This window comes from Penicillium canariense (assembly GCF_028826845.1).
Source record: "Penicillium canariense strain IBT 26290 chromosome Unknown utg000001l_segment0_segment0, whole genome shotgun sequence".
Taxonomy (NCBI): domain Eukaryota; kingdom Fungi; phylum Ascomycota; class Eurotiomycetes; order Eurotiales; family Aspergillaceae; genus Penicillium; species Penicillium canariense.
Genome location: NW_026622728.1, coordinates 1700866 through 1718125, shown reverse-complemented (window position 1 = coordinate 1718125; position 17260 = coordinate 1700866). Strand labels below are relative to the sequence as shown.

The window sequence follows — 17260 nt, the reverse complement described above, 5'->3', positions numbered from 1 at the left end:
TGCAACTCTTGGGGGTGATCAGCTTCCGCGGAAGTGCTGGGTGGCGTCATTGGCCTAGCACGTACATAAGTACATAACAAATGGAAACTCTCATAATGCAAATAATAAAGGCACCCGGTCGATACTCCTAGTACAAGATCCCATCCCGTAGCTTATCATAATAGCCAAGTCTATATCAGTCCTGATCGACTCCAGCCTTAGAGACGGCCTGTCCTTGGTGGAGTACAGCCCCATACCGGGTCGGCCGAATGCTGATGAGTTTATACTTCGGTCTCAGCATGAGAATGACAGACTATGCGTCGGACAATAGTAATAAAGTGCCGCCTTATTATTAATGAAATATGGCTATAGATCCAAGAAGAAGAACTGCGGGTTCCTAGTCCTCTTCTATAAAGCTCGGGCCGTGGATACAGTAGTTCTCGAATTCAGTTATACTGTACCTCCACACTCTCACGACTTGATTCACGGAATATAAATCGAGAATGCGCTAACCCACTCACTAAGTTTGGCAGAACTGTAATGGTTATTGTCGTACTTCAATGGAAGAGTTATTGTCATAATACCATATTGCTCCATGGAATTACTGCACATAGAACAGCGTGGTATACTGACGATCTGGCATGATAGCCCGCCCGCCCCTGTTACATATATCCGTTCCCGCCTGTCCCGTTTTGTCCTTTTCCCTTCATTCTTCCCCGTATGTGCCGCAGCTTTTCGTACATCCGCCAGTCATAACAAACATAGAAGGCTGTGCTTCCAACGACCTGAATGAGAATTGGTTTCTATGAATTGAATCCATATATACAGTTTCGGCGAGTTGGAACTCTGCATTTTTTGAAGAATAGCTCGAGTGATCATATGCGAATACTACTATTCCTCAGGAGTAATAATGATATATTGTGAACCCTTATCTTCTCCAGGCCCATAGAACTTCTCTGTCCATTGACGGCTGTACTCATGTTGCCAGTTCTCTGCTTTCTCCTTGTCATAACTCATGACAGCCGACTGGTATTGAGCCGCCTTAGTGTTGAATTCCATCCAAGCATTTATGAATCCAGGGGCCTAAAACACTGGTTATTAGCTATATACAAGCTGTAATAGAGTCTATCTACTTACGTTCTTTGAGACCCATTGGTCAAAGGTTTCATTGCTAAAGAATCCAGCTTCCTTTTGTTCCTCGTAATCTTTTGTTACCGACTCCTTTGTGGTGCGGGCACGTTTGGCAGCGGCTAGCCATTCTTCTTTGGCAAGATTGAACCGAGCTTCAGTAGCCATAGTGATAGAAATGAAGCAGAGAAATGAGAACTATCTGTAAACCAGAGTATTGAAGAGTAGGAGGCAGAGAAGCTTTGACAGACGAAAGAGAACGAAGCAGGATGGCCATACTTTATAGTCGCGATCAGTAGCGTTTGCGGGTTCATCCGCTGACGTGTCGACGCCAGATCATTTTGATGAGATTGGCTTGTAGTTCAGCTAATTTGCCGATTTCGCCGCTCGGGCCTTCTAGCCTGGCATAGGGTAACAGTGAACGTAGCATAAGTATATCTCGGTGTTGATTGGATTTCTCAAGCAGTTACCTACAGTAGCGTATAGGGAGCCGCCATATTGACGTAGCGATCTACAGTGGCGTTCGTTTGACCTGAGACACACTCTTAGACCGCCTTTACGTACCGCCCAACAAATTGAGCTGACCGCTCCCAAACGCGTTGTATCACGCTTAGTATACGTTTGTTCCTCTGTTGTTAGGCAATTTACAGTAAAGCTATTTAGACACTAAAAATGCTAGGAACACGAGGTTTCAACGAGCAGAAAATGTGGCAGAAAGATATGTAATCAATACCGGTGTTTCAAACTAAACGAACGCCACAGTACAAAATGGCGAGAAGATCGCCGAATTCTTCTGCATGGCTGGCTGAAGATTCATATACGGCTTCTCCTTATCAAGGTGGAGGGTTGACTAAATCTGGGACAAGATAATGTTATAGGTATTGGCAAGAACACCCAATAGTGCAACTTGAATAGAACTGATCTAATCCTTGGGGGAATGTAAATGGAATACACAAATCGTCTTTTTGTACGCCAGTGGGGTGCAATCGCCGACCTCTCTCTCTCTCTCTCTCTCTCTCTCTCTCTCTCTCTCTCTCATACACACACACACACACTGTACTTGGATTATGCTCCTCCAACCCAATTATCCCTCTGTCTCCCGGTATTGATCGCCAGGGCAGATCAGCCGTCATAACTGGCGCCAGCGCAGGCCTACTGTAGGCCTTGAAACAGCCCGCCAGCTTCTCAAACTCAAATACTCAATTCTCATCCCCGTCATACGTAGTGTATCCGAATGGGAAGCCTGCATGAAAGCCTTCCTCCAAGACCCGAACATCAAAGCCAACATCCCAGCCATCAAAGTTCACGCGTAGTCCAACACTGGGTGGAGACGATGGAGGAGATGAAGAGAATTGCTACGTTGCCGCGGGAGTTTATTTACATATAATATGTTGCCGTAGAAAATTAGGAACTAAGATTGGATGAATTAGGTCGGCGAGAAAATGCCTTCGTTTAGGCCCCTGAGATGGGTATATTCTTAGGCGAGGGAGAGCTTGAGAAAGGCTGTATCTACCCTAAGGCTCGTGAGGAAGAGCAGGGAAAGTGGGTTATCAGAGTTGCATTGGAATATCTCTTCGGCCAAAGGCAGCCGTTGACCCAAGGGCTTCCCTCATAACAAAGGATATATATGCTGGTCTACTTCACCTTTCGTGTTTCTTTATCCGCATTCCATCATGATATTTATAGCAATACCTCAAATTTGAAAGAACTCACATTTGGAGCCACATGAAGCCGATTAAGGGTTTGAAACCTGGATAAGAAGACGAGAAACCCATCGAATTTATTATCTGACACTTTCAACGCTCCTGACATATTGTTTAATACATTTTGACATTTTCAACCACCACAATGGCAGAATCTATCGAAGCTCAGCGGTATTGGAGGGCTCTTGGTCTCCTGGACGACATGAATAATCACTACAATGACTATGACCGACAGATAGTCACCGAAAAATTGCGAGACCTGTACTATGGTACCGTAGATGGCGACAAGGATCTTCGGTTTGCGACTAACCGGCGAGCCTTGAAACAGACGCTTGCATATTGGTTACGGGAGATGCCTGACACAGTCAAACAAGTGGATCGCAAATTAGGGCTAGATATTTTATACGAGCTGTTCAAGTTATTTCGGCTTTTCTGGAGACGTCTACCACCACCTTCGCCACTGCCTTCACGGGAAGAGGTGCCAGAGGAAGAAGAGGCATCAGATGAGCCGGAGAAAGAGGAGCTTCAAAGGTTTCAGAAGCTATCTGGAGGGTTCGCAGGGCCAGGAAAGTCAAGAAAACAGGAGGTAACAACCGAGCCAACAAAACCAGGCGAGCCCGAGGTCAATTTCGAGTACGTGGATATGACAATCTGGAATGCGCGTGTGAGCATCGTTCAAGCCAGCCATCCTAACAAGAAATTTCTCTCAAAGCTTGACTTGTTCACAAGACAACCAATCGCCCCCAAAGATCAAAACCAAGATGGTCGATGGATCAATGTTTTAAACCTTGATTTGGGCACCCTGACTCGAGGACTGACAGGCGGTGGAACTATGAAACCTGGCCAAAGTCTCTGGTGGAGCCCGAAAGCTCACAAAAACACGAACTTTGCTTCTACGGAAGGCCAGACTCGGCTTGCGAATAATATCAGTCTGCGGGTCACCGTGTGGGAAAGTTTCGACGGCGCCTTGGAAGGATTTCGTGGCAAAAAGGAACATACTCTCCAGCATCCTTGGGGAATAGAAAAACCTAGTTTTACTGTTATTATCAGGGATGACGATGACGACGAGGGAGAGAGACCCCTTTGATTATTCTCTGCAGAACAGAAGAAAGGGACAGACATAGTAGGACCTTCTTCTTGGCTCTGCGTGAGGTTCGTGCGGACGCTTCCTTGGACTGTGACTCCTTGAGTTTCGGCGTCTTGTACTTCGAAGCCTGAACGCGGATGGGAACTTTCGGGGAGGCAGAGGGAAACCTTTTAAGGTAGACCCTTCATTCTGTGAATGTTGTCTTGTGTTCGGCTACATGAAACTGTGTGATTTTCCTTCGATATCGGGTCTATTCCTAGATCTGGGTAAATGTGTCTGATCTAATGCAACGGTTTACTGGGAGACTTCGGTGAGCTTCGGTTGAAGACGATGGATCCAATAGTACGGTACAAGGTGGGGACTTGTTTAATTGAATCCAATCTATAGAATTAGCGAATTTCGGCTCATGGACAAACGGAATCCTTAAATATCACGTTGCAGATTGTCATTTCTCATCTGTTTACAAAAGCAATACCGCCGCTACGGTGACTGGGGCTGGAGCTCCTCCTTAGGCTGTGATGCCTACTTGGACCTCAGACTCTACCTGGACCTTCGGTTCCTCATTGGACTCAGGTTTCTCGTTGGACTTGGGCTCCTTGTTGGACGTGGGCCCCTCGTTGGACTTTGGCTCCTCTTTGGCCTTTAATACTTCATTGGACTTCGACCCCTCAAGGATCTCTCCCACGTCGAATACCTTCTCTTCGTGCTCCGACAGTTCGAATGACAACATTTCATCTCGTAGAGATCGACAGGGAACTGGGAAGAACTCGTTGGTTCTGTGATTCCAGCTGTCCCAGAACAATTCACTGAGTCGACGAGAAGAGCTTAGGCCCCGATTGGAAATAAGGCGAAGGGCCTCTTGGCACCAGAGGTATTTTTCCCGGTGTCCGAGGCCGATATAGACCTTGATGGCTCCGCTCATGGGGAACATCAACATGCGAATTCCTGATAGGGTCTTGGTATCATACGCATAGTACGGAATAGTTCGACAGATCTCATCGGCATAGAACTCCGAGAGTTGATAATCTTCGTCGTCACTTGGCTTCTTCCCGGGATCGCTCTGAGGAGTGAGGGGATAGGACCGCACGAGGGATCGGGCATGAAAGATCATCGGCTGAATAGTAGCCAGCGCGTTCCAGTACCAGTGGTGCATTCTGGCGTTATCGAGCGAAGAGAAACGATAAGCTGTGCCGAACAGAGCCCCGGAGGGGGCAGTTCGTCGGTGCTGCATTCATCTGGCGCGCACACGAAGAGGCATCTGGCATAACCGTACTGGGAATACCACGCTTCTATTCTTTTCTTCTGTTTCAGACAGCTCTGGAGTAAAGCCTGGCACGCCTCGTGGTCAGTTGAAGAAATCGAATTGATGGCGGCAGAAATCGGTCCAAATTCTGCGTAGACTGCCAGTATTTCGGAGAGCGGAGTGGAAATACCATCACTCGAGTATTTCAAATAGCGGTATTCATCGTCGGAGATGTTGACTCCAGCAGTCGCAATAATCTAAAAGCAGTCAGGTCCACTGCATGCGGCCCACTGGTTCTGGTTCACGCTACCAAGGTACACATACCAGTCGCATTTTTTGGTGTTGGTTGTAGATAGCGTCAAGCAGGGGATTTCTGGGCAGAATATCACGGTAATATCGCAAGATTGTGCTTGTTCCCTGGGTATGAGCCAGCCATGCGCGGAGGTCGAAGGCACAGCAATAACCCTGGATAGGTTCTATGTGAGCTGGCTCCGTCAAAAGTCCCAAGGGCATAGAATCTCTCTTACCTCCAATTCCTGGAAAATGACGGCAGTATACACGATTTCCGCGTTCCAAGCGTTTCGATAGATATTGTTCTTCACACTTCGGATCGCAGTGCCGTACAAGTCGAGGCCATAGTTGTACAGGTGATCATCATTATTCATCTTGCCCATGTAAAGACAAGATACCGCCGAAATGGCTCGTTCGAGCATGTTTGATTTATTTGGCAGAGTCACAAAGTTGTAAATCAGGTATTGCCAAAGATTCAGCGATGATATCTCTTCCGTGTGGCTGAAAAAGACGTTGGTAAATGACGAAAAGACCTGTTCGCGCGCCACTGGTCCAGCGGTCACGTTGCTGGGCATCACCAAAGCCTGGACAGGGTCTTGGTATTGAGCCGGATACTGAGCCTGAAACTGAGCCTGATGTTGAGACTGAGTGATCGGGATCGAAACCTTGGCCTTTTCTCGTCTTGCTAACGGATGATGGATGAAGATGCGGGTCTTCTCGTATCCAGGACACTTGACGCCACGTTTGATGCATCGCGCGCATTCTGGCTCTTGCTCATCGCACTGTTTCCCCAGAACTATCAATGCTGGCGTTGGTTGAAAGGTGCGCGAAGTTCCGACTGACCTTCACTTTGCGCTTTCGGCAGGTCTGGCAGCCTTTTGAATGCCAGGGGATGCCACCCATGGTTGCGTCTGCTGACTTTCTTTCCAGCCGGGCTTTAGATCTCGGGCGACTCAAACAGTACTGTCCGTCCAGTAGACCGTACAATATACTGGCGGGAAGGAGAATTGAAGCTTTCCAAAGGATTGGCTGAAGGAAACCGGCTGAGACACCCTTCGTCTGACGCTGAGGGGCTGAGGGGGTTCGGCCCCCAACGCGGCACAGACATGCAACCTAGCCTACTCCCGCTGAGGTTAGTAGGTTAGTACTGTGACCGCCCCTGCAGATCACGATATGGCCGAAGGTATGATTCTCCGGCCAGGCCAGCACGTAACACCCCGTAGAGTGTTCGCTACCCCAGTCGAGCCGCCCAGGGGAACAGGAAACCCTGGTCTATCACGTCAAAGACCAGTCTCCCTCTCGATGCAGAAGAAGGAGCGTGGGTGAGAGGAATCATGAACACCGCTTCCGCGGCCCCACTGGCAAGACCAGGCGGGCGAGACAGTCCTAATGCATGGAAATTTAGTGAAGGGCCACAGCAGTGTAGGTGACAGGGCACTCTGCATTGGATGGAAAATGATGATCCAGTCGAGGGAAGAGAGGAATATATGAGGGAGTGTGGGAGCATTTATTTGGTACGAGGGTCGGCCCGGGTCGTGATCCTAAAGGGAAGGAAGTGCGCAAAGTGGGGGCTGAGGCCCACTTGGGAATCCTTCAACTACTATCAACCTTACGGCTTGACCGCGGTATGTCCAACGGAAGTCCAGTTTGGCGAGCGGGTGGAGGGATGAAGATAAGCATCCCTAGTCTAGGCTGCATGAGAACATGATGCGTTTGGAGGCTGAAGGAGCAGTTTCTCCACATAAACGCCACGAATTGTTCCCGGAAAAGCGACGTTCTTGTCCATCTATACAAATTCTCCTTGGTGTTTTCAATCGGTCTTCATAGTGTTTGCGGGGAAGCGTCCCTCAACTGGATAGGAAGCGCATCCTCGGTTTCTCCATGTGCGAGTCTGAGAAGGGAGGGTATCGCTCGGATGATGAAGGGGTTTTGTTGCATCTTGAAGCCCAAGGATGGTTCTTGGGGGCATCTGGCCAGGAAGCTATTGGCACTCTATCTAATCTATCTAGTGAGACTTCCCCACAAGCTGGGGGTGGGCCACTGGAGAGACTAGATTGCACATCCAACTAGACCATACGCCACCAACAATATCGACGTCCTCTGGAGGGTCAAGTTCTAGCAGGTCACCTTCTCGATGAAGCCCCATACATTGTGCTAGACAAATGATGGATGACACGAAGAGCGCGTCTGCAAGTGAAGATTCGTGCTTGATCAATGACATTTGCCTACCAAGATCGACCCTACCAGAGTGGAGAGCGTTGGATGTTCCGAAGGTCGACATGTAGACAAACTATGAGAGCAAGCCGTCTTGAGTTGATCGATGGTCCTCTCTCGCTCATACCCTGAGAGAGATCGAGAGTTCTTCTATATCGACGATTCTAGTACTGACTGCCCTGCAGAGAATATTACATAAAGGAGGCAGGTGAAGGTAGGATCTTGAACGAGTTTTGGAGGTGGGAACAATTCCCCAGCTCGAGCTCATGTTGCCTTACCTGGCCATTCACAAAACCCCAGAACGTCTTGCTAGCATACCAAACTTGAGATCCTCGCTGTAGGCTGAGGTAGTTCGGGGACATGGCCATATATTCCCTCATCATGAGATGAGAGGTATCCGGCTCAAGCGAAGCATTCTTCTGATCAGCTGAAGCGGCTGCTATGTATCGTTCTCTCGAGTTTCTGCTGTGCGCAGAACGCGACTGGTCTCCTGGTCGCGAGTCTCGATGTGATAGGGACCAACCTCTCCCCATCGCTCACAATTGTGACATTGAGGCTGCTCCTTTCCACGTTTGACCTGCCGGCGGCGGCATACTGCACGTAATGCCAGGCGGGGCCGATGTACCGCGTAGGAGAACATCTAGCCAATCAGGCGGAGAGTGGGGAGTAGAACAGCTCAAGACTAGAGAAGAGAATGAAGAATTCAAGAAAAGGACAAACTGTCAGAGATCGGTCCGAAACACCAGCCAACCGTATCTGATCTGAAACGCGATCATCTAATCACCCATCTGATTAACACCGAGACAGCTGCGAAGGAACGCCGCACGGGTCCATCGCAAGATCGCCTTAGTCATCGCATCGTTTCTGGAACCGTCCCAGTGGAACTCAACCTTCTTGACGCCTCCATCTTCAATCTCTCGCCCTGAAATGAGCCACCCCTTGGCTAGCGCGCCCGCCCCTCTCCTGCTCTGATCAACCCCCTCCCCCCCTCCAATCCCACTGATGGCGCGTTCCTCCATCGTCCAAGAGTATGACGCGCCGTCTACAACGCTGAGCCTCGACCAGAAAGTCTCCAACGAGCGCCAGAGCTACCGAGTGCCTCGCCCGCAGGGCTACCGCGTCTCATGGCACGCCAATCCGGCCGTGGAGGCGCACCATTTTGGACAGTCCCATCCCATGAAGCCATGGCGCCTCACCTTGACCAAGCAGCTCGTCATGGCGTACGGGATGCACCACGCCATGGACCTGTACCTCGCGCGGGCGGCGACCTACGAAGAAATGGCCGACTTCCACGAATCTGATTACCTCGATTTCCTGCGGCAGGTGATGCCGGGCGACATGGACCATGCCGAGCAGAGCGATAACGTGGTGCGGTTCAACTTCGGCGACGACTGTCCGATCTTCGACGGGCTGTACAACTACTGCTCGCTGTACGCGGGCGGGACGGTCGACGCCGCGCGCAAGCTGTGCAATAATCAGTCCGAGATCGCCATCAACTGGTCGGGTGGTCTGCATCACGCGAAGAAGGCCGAGGCGAGCGGGTTCTGCTACGTCAACGATATCGTCCTGGGCACTCTGCAGCTGTTGCGCCACCACCCACGGGTCATGTACATCGATATCGACGTGCACCATGGCGACGGTGTCGAGCAGGCCTTCTGGTCCACAGACCGCGTGCTCACCGTTTCCTTCCACAAGTACGACAAAGACAATTTTTTCCCTGGCACCGGTGCCCTCGAGGATACAGGTCCCTCACATCCCCTGAACCCGGGCGCGCACCACTCCATTAACGTCCCGCTCCACGACGGCATCGACGACGAATCCTACATCCAGCTTTATCATGAAGTGATCGGCGCCTGCGTCGAAAACTATCGCCCCGGCGCAATCGTACTCCAATGTGGCGCTGACAGTCTCGGCTGCGACCGCCTCGGCTGCTTCAACCTCAACGTGCGTGCGCACGGCGCCTGCGTCGCCTTCACCAAGACCTTCGGCTTACCCCTTCTCGTCGTCGGCGGTGGTGGCTACACCCCGCGCAACGTATCCCGCGCCTGGGCGCACGAGACCTCCATCCTCCTCGACGCAGACCAAACAATCGACTCCACGATCCCCGACTCCGTCGCTTTCCGCACACACTTTGGCCCCGATTACTCGCTCTTCCCGCCGCTGTCGGAAATCCGCAAGCTGGAGAACAAGAATACCCGTTCATACCTCGAGGGGCTCGTCGAGGCGGTGCATGAGCAGCTCCGGTATATCAAGGGTGCTCCGAGTGTGCAGATGAGCTTTATCCCACCGGATATCCTGGGCCTGCGCGAAGAGACCGAGAAGGAAATTGAGGAAGAGACCGCCATGATGGAGGAAGATCGCGAGGAGAGTTACGGCGGTGGCTCTGCTGCGGCTGCGGCTGCCGCCACCGCTGCGTCGACCGGCGTCCCCGGCTCGGCGGGTGCCATCGCTCGCGGCAGTCGCCGGCGCGAGCTGGAGCGCGGAGCCGGGTATAAGGGCGAGCTATACTCCTGACGGAATTGTTTCCCGTCCATTTGGTCAAATAACATGGTGTTCAGGAAGGGAGGTTATGGTGTTATAGGTCGGTCTATCTATCGCATTTGCAGTATTTATTGTCGAGGGAGTTAATGGGTTTTTATGTTGTTTGTTGTTGTTGTGATATCCCCGGACGGAGGTTTGTACAGTAATAAAAAGCAAATAAGAAAGAAATCATCCACCCAGGAAGTGAATACAGCGAAAAGAAATCGCTTGTCGTTCAATACAAGATCGTCCGCATATAGATCCCCTGGGTCCACGTATATGAAAGAGTCTATTGTCATCCCATCTCGCACATCTCCATCCTCAACAAAATGTAAGCAGGAACCGAAGTCAATCAAACCATTGCGAATAGAAACATTCTCTTCCCCCTAGAGGTATGTATTACGACAAGCTCAGCTCACACATTACTAACTTAGCTACTCTCTTCAAGGTCCAGGTCCAGGTCCAGGTCCGCCCATGTTGGTTTCAGGATGTGGGATGTGACATGATGTCTATGGAGAAAGTAGGTATTTATTTCATTTCTTTATCTGGTGTCATTTTTGACTGTTGAGTCTTTTGGTCGCAAATCCGGAAACAGATCGGGTATCCAGCAGTGGCGCGACTTCTGGGCCGGCAAACGCTTGTGTTGAACATTATGAGAGGTGGAAGGGATGAGAAAAGGGCAGTCAATCATCGTCACCGGCCGCCGGGATGCTGCTTGCGGGGTTGTGGTCTGTGCAGGTGCCTTTGACTAGGTTCGTCTGGCGGACGCCCAGCGGGGCACTTGCAGGCGAATGGGAGCGAAGCGGCGGGAAAATGGCGGCGGAATGTTGGTGGTTGATGAGCTGGAGGGTACTTGATGTTGTGGTCTTGTTGAGTTATTGCTTTTCCTCCGCATCCACAAACTCGTCCACATCTTGTGTTTGCGTATCCTTGCGCTTTACGGGCTCTGGCGCGCTGTCCGTGGGGGTTTGGGTAGATGAGCCGGCGACCGAGGTAGAAGCGGTCGTGTCCTGCTGGGGCAGCGGCTGTTCCGCGGAGTTGGACTGCTTTGAATCGTGCGGGGGGATCTGGAATTGACTGCACTCTTTCTGGCCTGCGACGATGGGCGCAATAGCCAGGATCTGTTTAGTGGCCTTCTCAGGGTCGTGCGAATCACTATGGGACCCAATGGTTAGCTGGGAGTCTCTGTCCTAATATGACTTCCGACACTTACATTTGGGTGTTGAGGATCCAGTCGAGGTCTTCCTCGCCCTCATCCTGGCCCCCAGGGCCGCCCTGTACGGCACGGAATAGCCGGGGCCGCCAATCTACACCATCATCTGCACGCTTGGCCGCCTCGTCTCGCTGACGATCTTCAATCTTGGTCTTTTCGTCCGTGGCGGCTTCGTGGTTCCGTGCGATGATAGCCTTGACCGTGGGTTCCCATAACCGTTGTGATTCCCGCTCTGCTTGCTCCTCAACTGGGCGTGCCAGGGGCTTCGAGTGCTTTGCGTGTGTAGCATCGAACAAGACTTCTTTTCGGTGGGTCTATCGTGTTCATTAGCATCGAGTGCGCACTGGCAAGGACGTAGCTGCAAACCTACATGGACATTCTTGATGTACATCTCGCCATTCCACAAGCCTGACAGTTCATATAACACCTCGCCGGTCTTCTCGTTCTTGATGGTACCCCCGATGGCGTTATATGTACCCGAGAAGTAACCCTTGGTCTTGAACTCAATATCGGCCACGAGGTTGCTCTCCGGGCATCGCACATAGCTGTGGTCGCCGAGCTCATACTTCATCTTTCCGAACAGGATACCGCGAGCATACATATTGGGTTGCGTCAAAATACTGCAGCATCCGTTAGTGCTCCGACGCAAGTAGAAACCCTGTCCAAAGGAAGACGTACTATCGTTCGCCCTTCTCTTCATCCTGACCGCGGTTCAGCAGTCGCAGAATCGCGATGCCCTCCATCAAACTGGCGGCAGAGTTGCCCAAAAACTTGCTGCGGGGCTTGAGAGTGCCATCGATTCGAATATTGTGCTCGGGGGCCATGAAGAAGTAGCTGGACTTGGGCGGGTGGTGCGAGGTCTGCTCCGAGATATAATAGCCGCGTGTTCCATCAGGGTAGTCCCAGTAGCAGGTGAAAGTCTCTCCGAGGATGGGGTTCAGCGGCTTCTTCACGCCTCTACAAGTGCGGCGGGGAATCAGCATGTCGTCACTGCGGCGAGAAAGGGGGCCGGCAAAACCTACGGGGGCTTAATGTGCCATCCACTCAGGTAGAACTTGATCACCGAGACAAAGCGCTCGACTGGATCGTCAATCGCAGGCATGGGAAGGAGGGTTTCGGGGTGTGCCATGAAGCTATAGGGAGGCGGTTAGTTTCATCGCCGCTCACCGTCTGCGTGCGCCCGGCAGCGGCGGAAAGGGTAACGCACTTGGTGATCCGCTCGAGCATGGACCGGGGCTCGAGAATGAAGGTGGGCAGGACGACCCGACTCAGGTCGGCGCCCGGTCGGAGCTGCGAAATAATATGCGAGAGAACTGTTCTCCCATGTCAGTGGCGGTTTGGGGGGTCCCCTTGGCGGGCAGCGACGATACCATTTCCCTGCTCGGGCTCGACGATCTCCTCCTCACCACTTCCGGGGGAGTCCTCGATCGATGATCTGCCTGGTTTTGCGTGGTCAGATATGTTTTTGGGGTTGGGGGGAGGGGGAGGTGAAGTGTGAAGCGATGAGGAGAACACACTAGTCAAGGACGCACGGCGGAGGTGCGGAACCGGCATACTGCAAGTGGAATGGAGCGAAGGAGTAGAATTATGTGAGATTCACGGCAGCGGGGGAGGAAGATAAGGGAAGGTCAGGGTCCAGCGAAGGGAGAGAAAAGATGAGGAAAGGCGTGGACGAGGCTGTGGGGTCGTGTTTTGGCGAGAATTTTTGCGATGATACGGGCGCGAAGGCTTAGTCGCATCGGGCAGTGACGTCGCGCCTCAGCCCCTCCACAGTTGGCCGCGTGGGATGGGCTGGCATCTAGTTTGGGTTGATCTACTGGGGTATGGATGGGGTATGAACTAGCATGATTTGGCCCTGTTCTACATCTCTCTAAGCCCGTCTCCTTCGCCCCTGCAAATCCCCCGGCTCGTCCCCCGGGTTCCCCTCTTCCCTGTTCCCAACCGCTCCACGATCGTCCTGAGGGGCGAGGGGTACGGCTTGGCGGAGGTGGGGAGATTCGATTTGTAGACACCACGCAGGTCGGGGATATCGCTGCAGCAGATGCATGCAGACCGATCCACCTGGTCGGATGGCCCACGACTCCAAGTTTGTCCGCTCCGAACTGCCGGGGTCCAGGCAGCGGAGGCCGTCGTTCGACCCTCACACCCGCTCGATCAGCGGCACGTCTCCGTGGGTGATCTCCCGCACGAAGGTCAGATCAGGCCGGTGGAGCATGACGTGGAAGTGCTCGACCGCGTGGACCGACTTGAGCGACTTCCAGTTCTTGAACCAGACGACCTGCTCAGGCGCCACCCGCGCGCAGAACGTCGCCTGCACAAATCGCTGGATCGCCTCGCGTGCTTCGCCTGTCAGATCGTCGGTGGCGGGATCATCCGGGAGCTCAAACTTGGTCCAGACGACCAGGTGGATAATGTCTGTGTCGATGCCATACGGCCAGTCATTGTATAGGATCCGAATGTCCTCTATCCGTTTTATCGCAATCCACGTTAGCCAGCCGTCACCGTGCAAGAGGGCCGGCCACCTTACCGGCGAACTCAAACGGGCCTCCCCGTGGGTGCAGGTCCTCGGGGTTCCCATCGCCCCAGCGCAACCGCTCCTTAACCACAAACCGCATCACCGATCCATACTCGGCTTTAATCCGCGCCGTATATTCTAGATACTTGCGCAGGTCGCTTGGGACGCGCTGGAATCGATCGATCCGGTTCGTTCCTGCGCGGCGCGTTCGCCGTTAGCCCCGCCCCGCCAAGGATGTGAAACAAGCTCCACTCAACTAATGATCTCCTGCACCTGCCCCCAGTTCTGTCGTTGGTAGTTGCTGTCTGGGGTTGCCAGGCATCGGATGTTCTTCTCCGGCTGGTCTCGTAGAAAGGAAGGGCATTCGGCGGTCCAGTGCGACCGGGGCAGGTTCACCAGCCAGTAAGGGAGGGTGTCGGAGGTGATGCCATGGTCTCGAAGGAAGCGCGCTGGCGTTTCTGCATCGGCATGGCTCAATTTCTCGTCAAGTGTAGTGATTGTCACCGCCGGCGTCGATGCCTCGGTCGAATGTGGCATCCTAGGCTGGTCCCGCGGTCGTCCAACCCGGGTCGTGGACGAGTTGCTTGCGCCGAGTCGTAGAGGTTGTAGAAACAAAGCCGAGAGTCCAACGTCCTGGGGGCGTGACCAGGCAGTAGTGCTGGGAAGAATCTGAGAGCCCGAAAGGGGAGAATGCCCTTGAAATAACACGCCGGTGATCTGATGTCGATCATTGGGGCAATTCATCCACCGGAATCCACCCGGCCGGTGGCGCTCCGCCCGGCACGCCGACTGATATCAACCCAGAACTACAGAACGACGAGACGAAAGGGAGGAGGAGCAGAGGAGCAGTGAGAGTATCAATTGCCAGGATCTACAGAGGATCAGAGGATCATAGTCTGCGGCAACTATCGTGAAATTGATGCGACGGCGAGCTTCTTCACCGCGTCATCCACGTGGATCACCGACACCCCCGCGGCCCGAAGCTCCTCCTTCGCCTGCGCCCAGCCAGCCGGCACGACACACTTGGTGCCCTCCTCGATGAGCCAGCTGCGGAATCCAGCCTTGACGGCATCGATCGCTGTGCATTTCACGCAGTAGTCCCCCGCCAACCCGACGACAAAGACATCAGTCACCCCTTTTGTCCTAAGCACAGATGCGAGCTCCACGTTGACTGATTGCGCCGTCACCGCGGGATCCAGATTTCCAAACGCATCTGCAAAGGCAGAATACATCTCAATCTGCGGGTGCTTGCCTTTCTGGACGAACAGATCAATGCGATCCGTGTCAATCTCGGGGATCATCTCCGCCCCGGGACGGCCAGCGAGACAATGGACGGGCCAGAGTTGCTGCAGCTTGGTTTCGGTGTGCTTATGTGGTGCTGGGTTCTTCATCTCAATGAAGGATTCGAAGGGTCGGTTGTTTGGCGGGGGATGGTTACTGGCGAAGGAAATGTGGTCGGCGGGGTGGTAGTCTTGGGTTGCGATGCGCGTCACGAACCCCGGCTCTGAAAGGAGCTCGTTGATGAGCGGGGCAATACTCCGGCCATCTTGAACAGCCAGAGATCCAGTCTATACCCGGCGAGCATCGTGACAAGTTGCCTATCAGCAAGTCCGAGCTTCGAGCTATCGTCCGCGATTATTCAGACTCACAGGTGGACAGAAGTCTTCCTGCATATCCACCACGATCAGAGCAGGCACAAAGGGCTCCTGGTCCTTCCCTTTGAATTCCATCGTGTCAAGGGGTTTGCGCAATCTAGGCCGGTTATCGCATCGACCAGCTTGATCGAGCGTCGCGAACGAAGCTCTCACTGGGGCCCCGAGCTCGGCCTGCTGAGTCAGCCGCCGCGCTAAAAAAGGGCTCAAAAGAAGCCGCCCAGCAAAAGTGCAAAACTTGCCTTCCTTCTCCTCCCCAAGGGCTACGGCCCTAGCCAACATCGTCTTTTGAGTCCAATTGTCCCTGGATAATGCTCGTGAATTGCAAGGTACGTTGGAGTAAATCTCTTCTCCTCTGCCCCTCTTCCTTTATGATGATATATATTTATTGGAGCTGTCTGAGCTTTTGCTATGCGGATAAACTCTTTATACGCTTTTTTACCTGATCCTCACCCTTGTCTCTCCTCCTTGCCGTCGATGCCATGTACGGGCCCATGCTAATGCCCGACTAGTCAATAACAGGAGATTGTAAACCCATTTTCAAGCCTCCCTGATTCGGCTGCTAGCGGCTCGCCGGGCCCATCCTCTTAGTTCTACTTTTCTACCTACTTCCTACATATAATCCCCCTGCCCACCATGGCCTATGACCCTCGTCATGTAAACACGGGGAGCACCACTCCCCAAACTCCTCCCCCCTCCTCCCCCCACCACCCGAGTCCGCCCCCTCAGAGATGCCTCCCACCACCGAAAGCATGGTCGCGGCCAGTGCCGCCGTCGCCAGCAACCCCGAGGCGCCCACCGAGTCCTGGAAGCTAAAGTTCTGCACGGTCTGCGCGTCCAACAATAACCGCTCCATGGAGGCTCACCTGCGGCTCTCGACCGCACCGACCGCGTTCCCGGTCATCTCCTTTGGCACGGGCTCGCTCGTCCGCCTGCCGGGGCCATCCATTACGCAGCCGAACGTGTATGGCTTCAACACCACCTCCTACAACCAGATGTATGAGGAACTGCAAAGCAAGGACGAGCGGCTGTACCGCAACAACGGCATCCTGAACATGCTCGACCGCAACCGCAATCTGAAATGGGGCCCCGAGCGCTTCCAGGATTGGGTGCCGGGCCTCCCGCGCCTGGACCATGTCTCCAAGGGCGACAAGGGCGCGCTGGGCACGGAGGGCGGCGTCGTCGATGTCATTATTACCTGTGAAGAGCGCTGCTGGGATGCTGTGGTCGATGACCTGATGAACAAGGGCAACACGCTGAACCGCCCTGTGCACGTGTTCAATATCGATATCAAGGATAATCATGAGGAGGCGCTGCTCGGCGGGAAGGCCATCCTGGACCTGGCCAACCGTCTGAATGATGCGGCCATTGCGCAGCGGAACACGCATGGGCCGGAGGGGTGGGAGAATGGAGCTGGCGCCGCCCGCCTGAGCTTCGACGAGAGCGTTCCGGAAATCCTGGCGGAGTGGCAGGAGAAGAATCCTAATTTGCCGGCGTTGTGGACTTTGGCCTGGCTGTAGCCGCCATTCTTACCCTGTCCCTGTCCCTGTTCTCTGATACCCCTTGTCCATTGATGCCAGACTTTGTTCTCGAGTGAATCTAGTGCAAATCTCCTAAGTGCAGATTGTTTCCCTGGATATCGAAACCACGGATCCATAGAAGAGTCTACCCTGCAAATTTCACTGTCTTATCGCACTGGACAAAAAAAGTAGTTG

General features: G+C 53.2%; 8 protein-coding genes across 8 annotated transcripts; 3 read left to right on the top strand and 5 right to left on the bottom strand.

Annotated features, from left to right (window-relative positions):
- Window positions 1-870: 870 nt before the first annotated feature.
- On the bottom strand, window positions 871-1275 carry N7482_000592 (uncharacterized protein; the record flags this gene model as incomplete). Its single annotated transcript, XM_056682717.1, has 2 exons — window positions 871-1062; window positions 1117-1275. 2 exons carry the CDS (start codon window positions 1273-1275, stop codon window positions 871-873), a joined length of 351 nt encoding a protein of 116 aa, XP_056546323.1.
- A 1680-nt stretch (window positions 1276-2955) lies between these two features.
- On the top strand, window positions 2956-3897 carry N7482_000591 (uncharacterized protein; the record flags this gene model as incomplete). The annotated part of the gene is made up of 1 exon (XM_056682716.1): window positions 2956-3897. One exon carries the CDS (start codon window positions 2956-2958, stop codon window positions 3895-3897), a length of 942 nt encoding a protein of 313 aa, XP_056546322.1.
- Window positions 3898-4405: 508 nt separating this feature from the next.
- Window positions 4406-6334, bottom strand: N7482_000590 (Zn(II)2Cys6 transcription factor domain-containing protein; the record flags this gene model as incomplete). The annotated part of the gene is made up of 5 exons (XM_056682715.1): window positions 4406-5122; window positions 5146-5397; window positions 5465-5605; window positions 5668-6213; window positions 6275-6334. The coding sequence occupies 5 exons, from the start codon at window positions 6332-6334 to the stop codon at window positions 4406-4408; spliced, it is 1716 nt and encodes a 571-aa protein (XP_056546321.1).
- Window positions 6335-8647: 2313 nt separating this feature from the next.
- hosA (histone deacetylase HOS2) lies at window positions 8648-10159 on the top strand (the record flags this gene model as incomplete). The annotated part of the gene is made up of 1 exon (XM_056682714.1): window positions 8648-10159. One exon carries the CDS (start codon window positions 8648-8650, stop codon window positions 10157-10159), a length of 1512 nt encoding a protein of 503 aa, XP_056546320.1.
- Window positions 10160-11040: 881 nt separating this feature from the next.
- On the bottom strand, window positions 11041-12932 carry N7482_000588 (OSBP family protein; the record flags this gene model as incomplete). Its single annotated transcript, XM_056682713.1, has 7 exons — window positions 11041-11320; window positions 11379-11692; window positions 11749-11998; window positions 12057-12335; window positions 12401-12511; window positions 12586-12691; window positions 12749-12932. The coding sequence occupies 7 exons, from the start codon at window positions 12930-12932 to the stop codon at window positions 11041-11043; spliced, it is 1524 nt and encodes a 507-aa protein (XP_056546319.1).
- Window positions 12933-13518: 586 nt separating this feature from the next.
- N7482_000587 (GIG1 family protein) lies at window positions 13519-14430 on the bottom strand (the record flags this gene model as incomplete). The annotated part of the gene is made up of 3 exons (XM_056682712.1): window positions 13519-13841; window positions 13906-14088; window positions 14151-14430. 3 exons carry the CDS (start codon window positions 14428-14430, stop codon window positions 13519-13521), a joined length of 786 nt encoding a protein of 261 aa, XP_056546318.1.
- Window positions 14431-14798: 368 nt separating this feature from the next.
- N7482_000586 (nicotinamidase) lies at window positions 14799-15623 on the bottom strand (the record flags this gene model as incomplete). Its single annotated transcript, XM_056682711.1, has 2 exons — window positions 14799-15461; window positions 15543-15623. The coding sequence occupies 2 exons, from the start codon at window positions 15621-15623 to the stop codon at window positions 14799-14801; spliced, it is 744 nt and encodes a 247-aa protein (XP_056546317.1).
- A 653-nt stretch (window positions 15624-16276) lies between these two features.
- On the top strand, window positions 16277-17065 carry ssuA (RNA polymerase II subunit A C-terminal domain phosphatase; the record flags this gene model as incomplete). Its single annotated transcript, XM_056682710.1, has 1 exon — window positions 16277-17065. The coding sequence occupies one exon, from the start codon at window positions 16277-16279 to the stop codon at window positions 17063-17065; it is 789 nt and encodes a 262-aa protein (XP_056546316.1).
- Window positions 17066-17260: the final 195 nt, after the last annotated feature.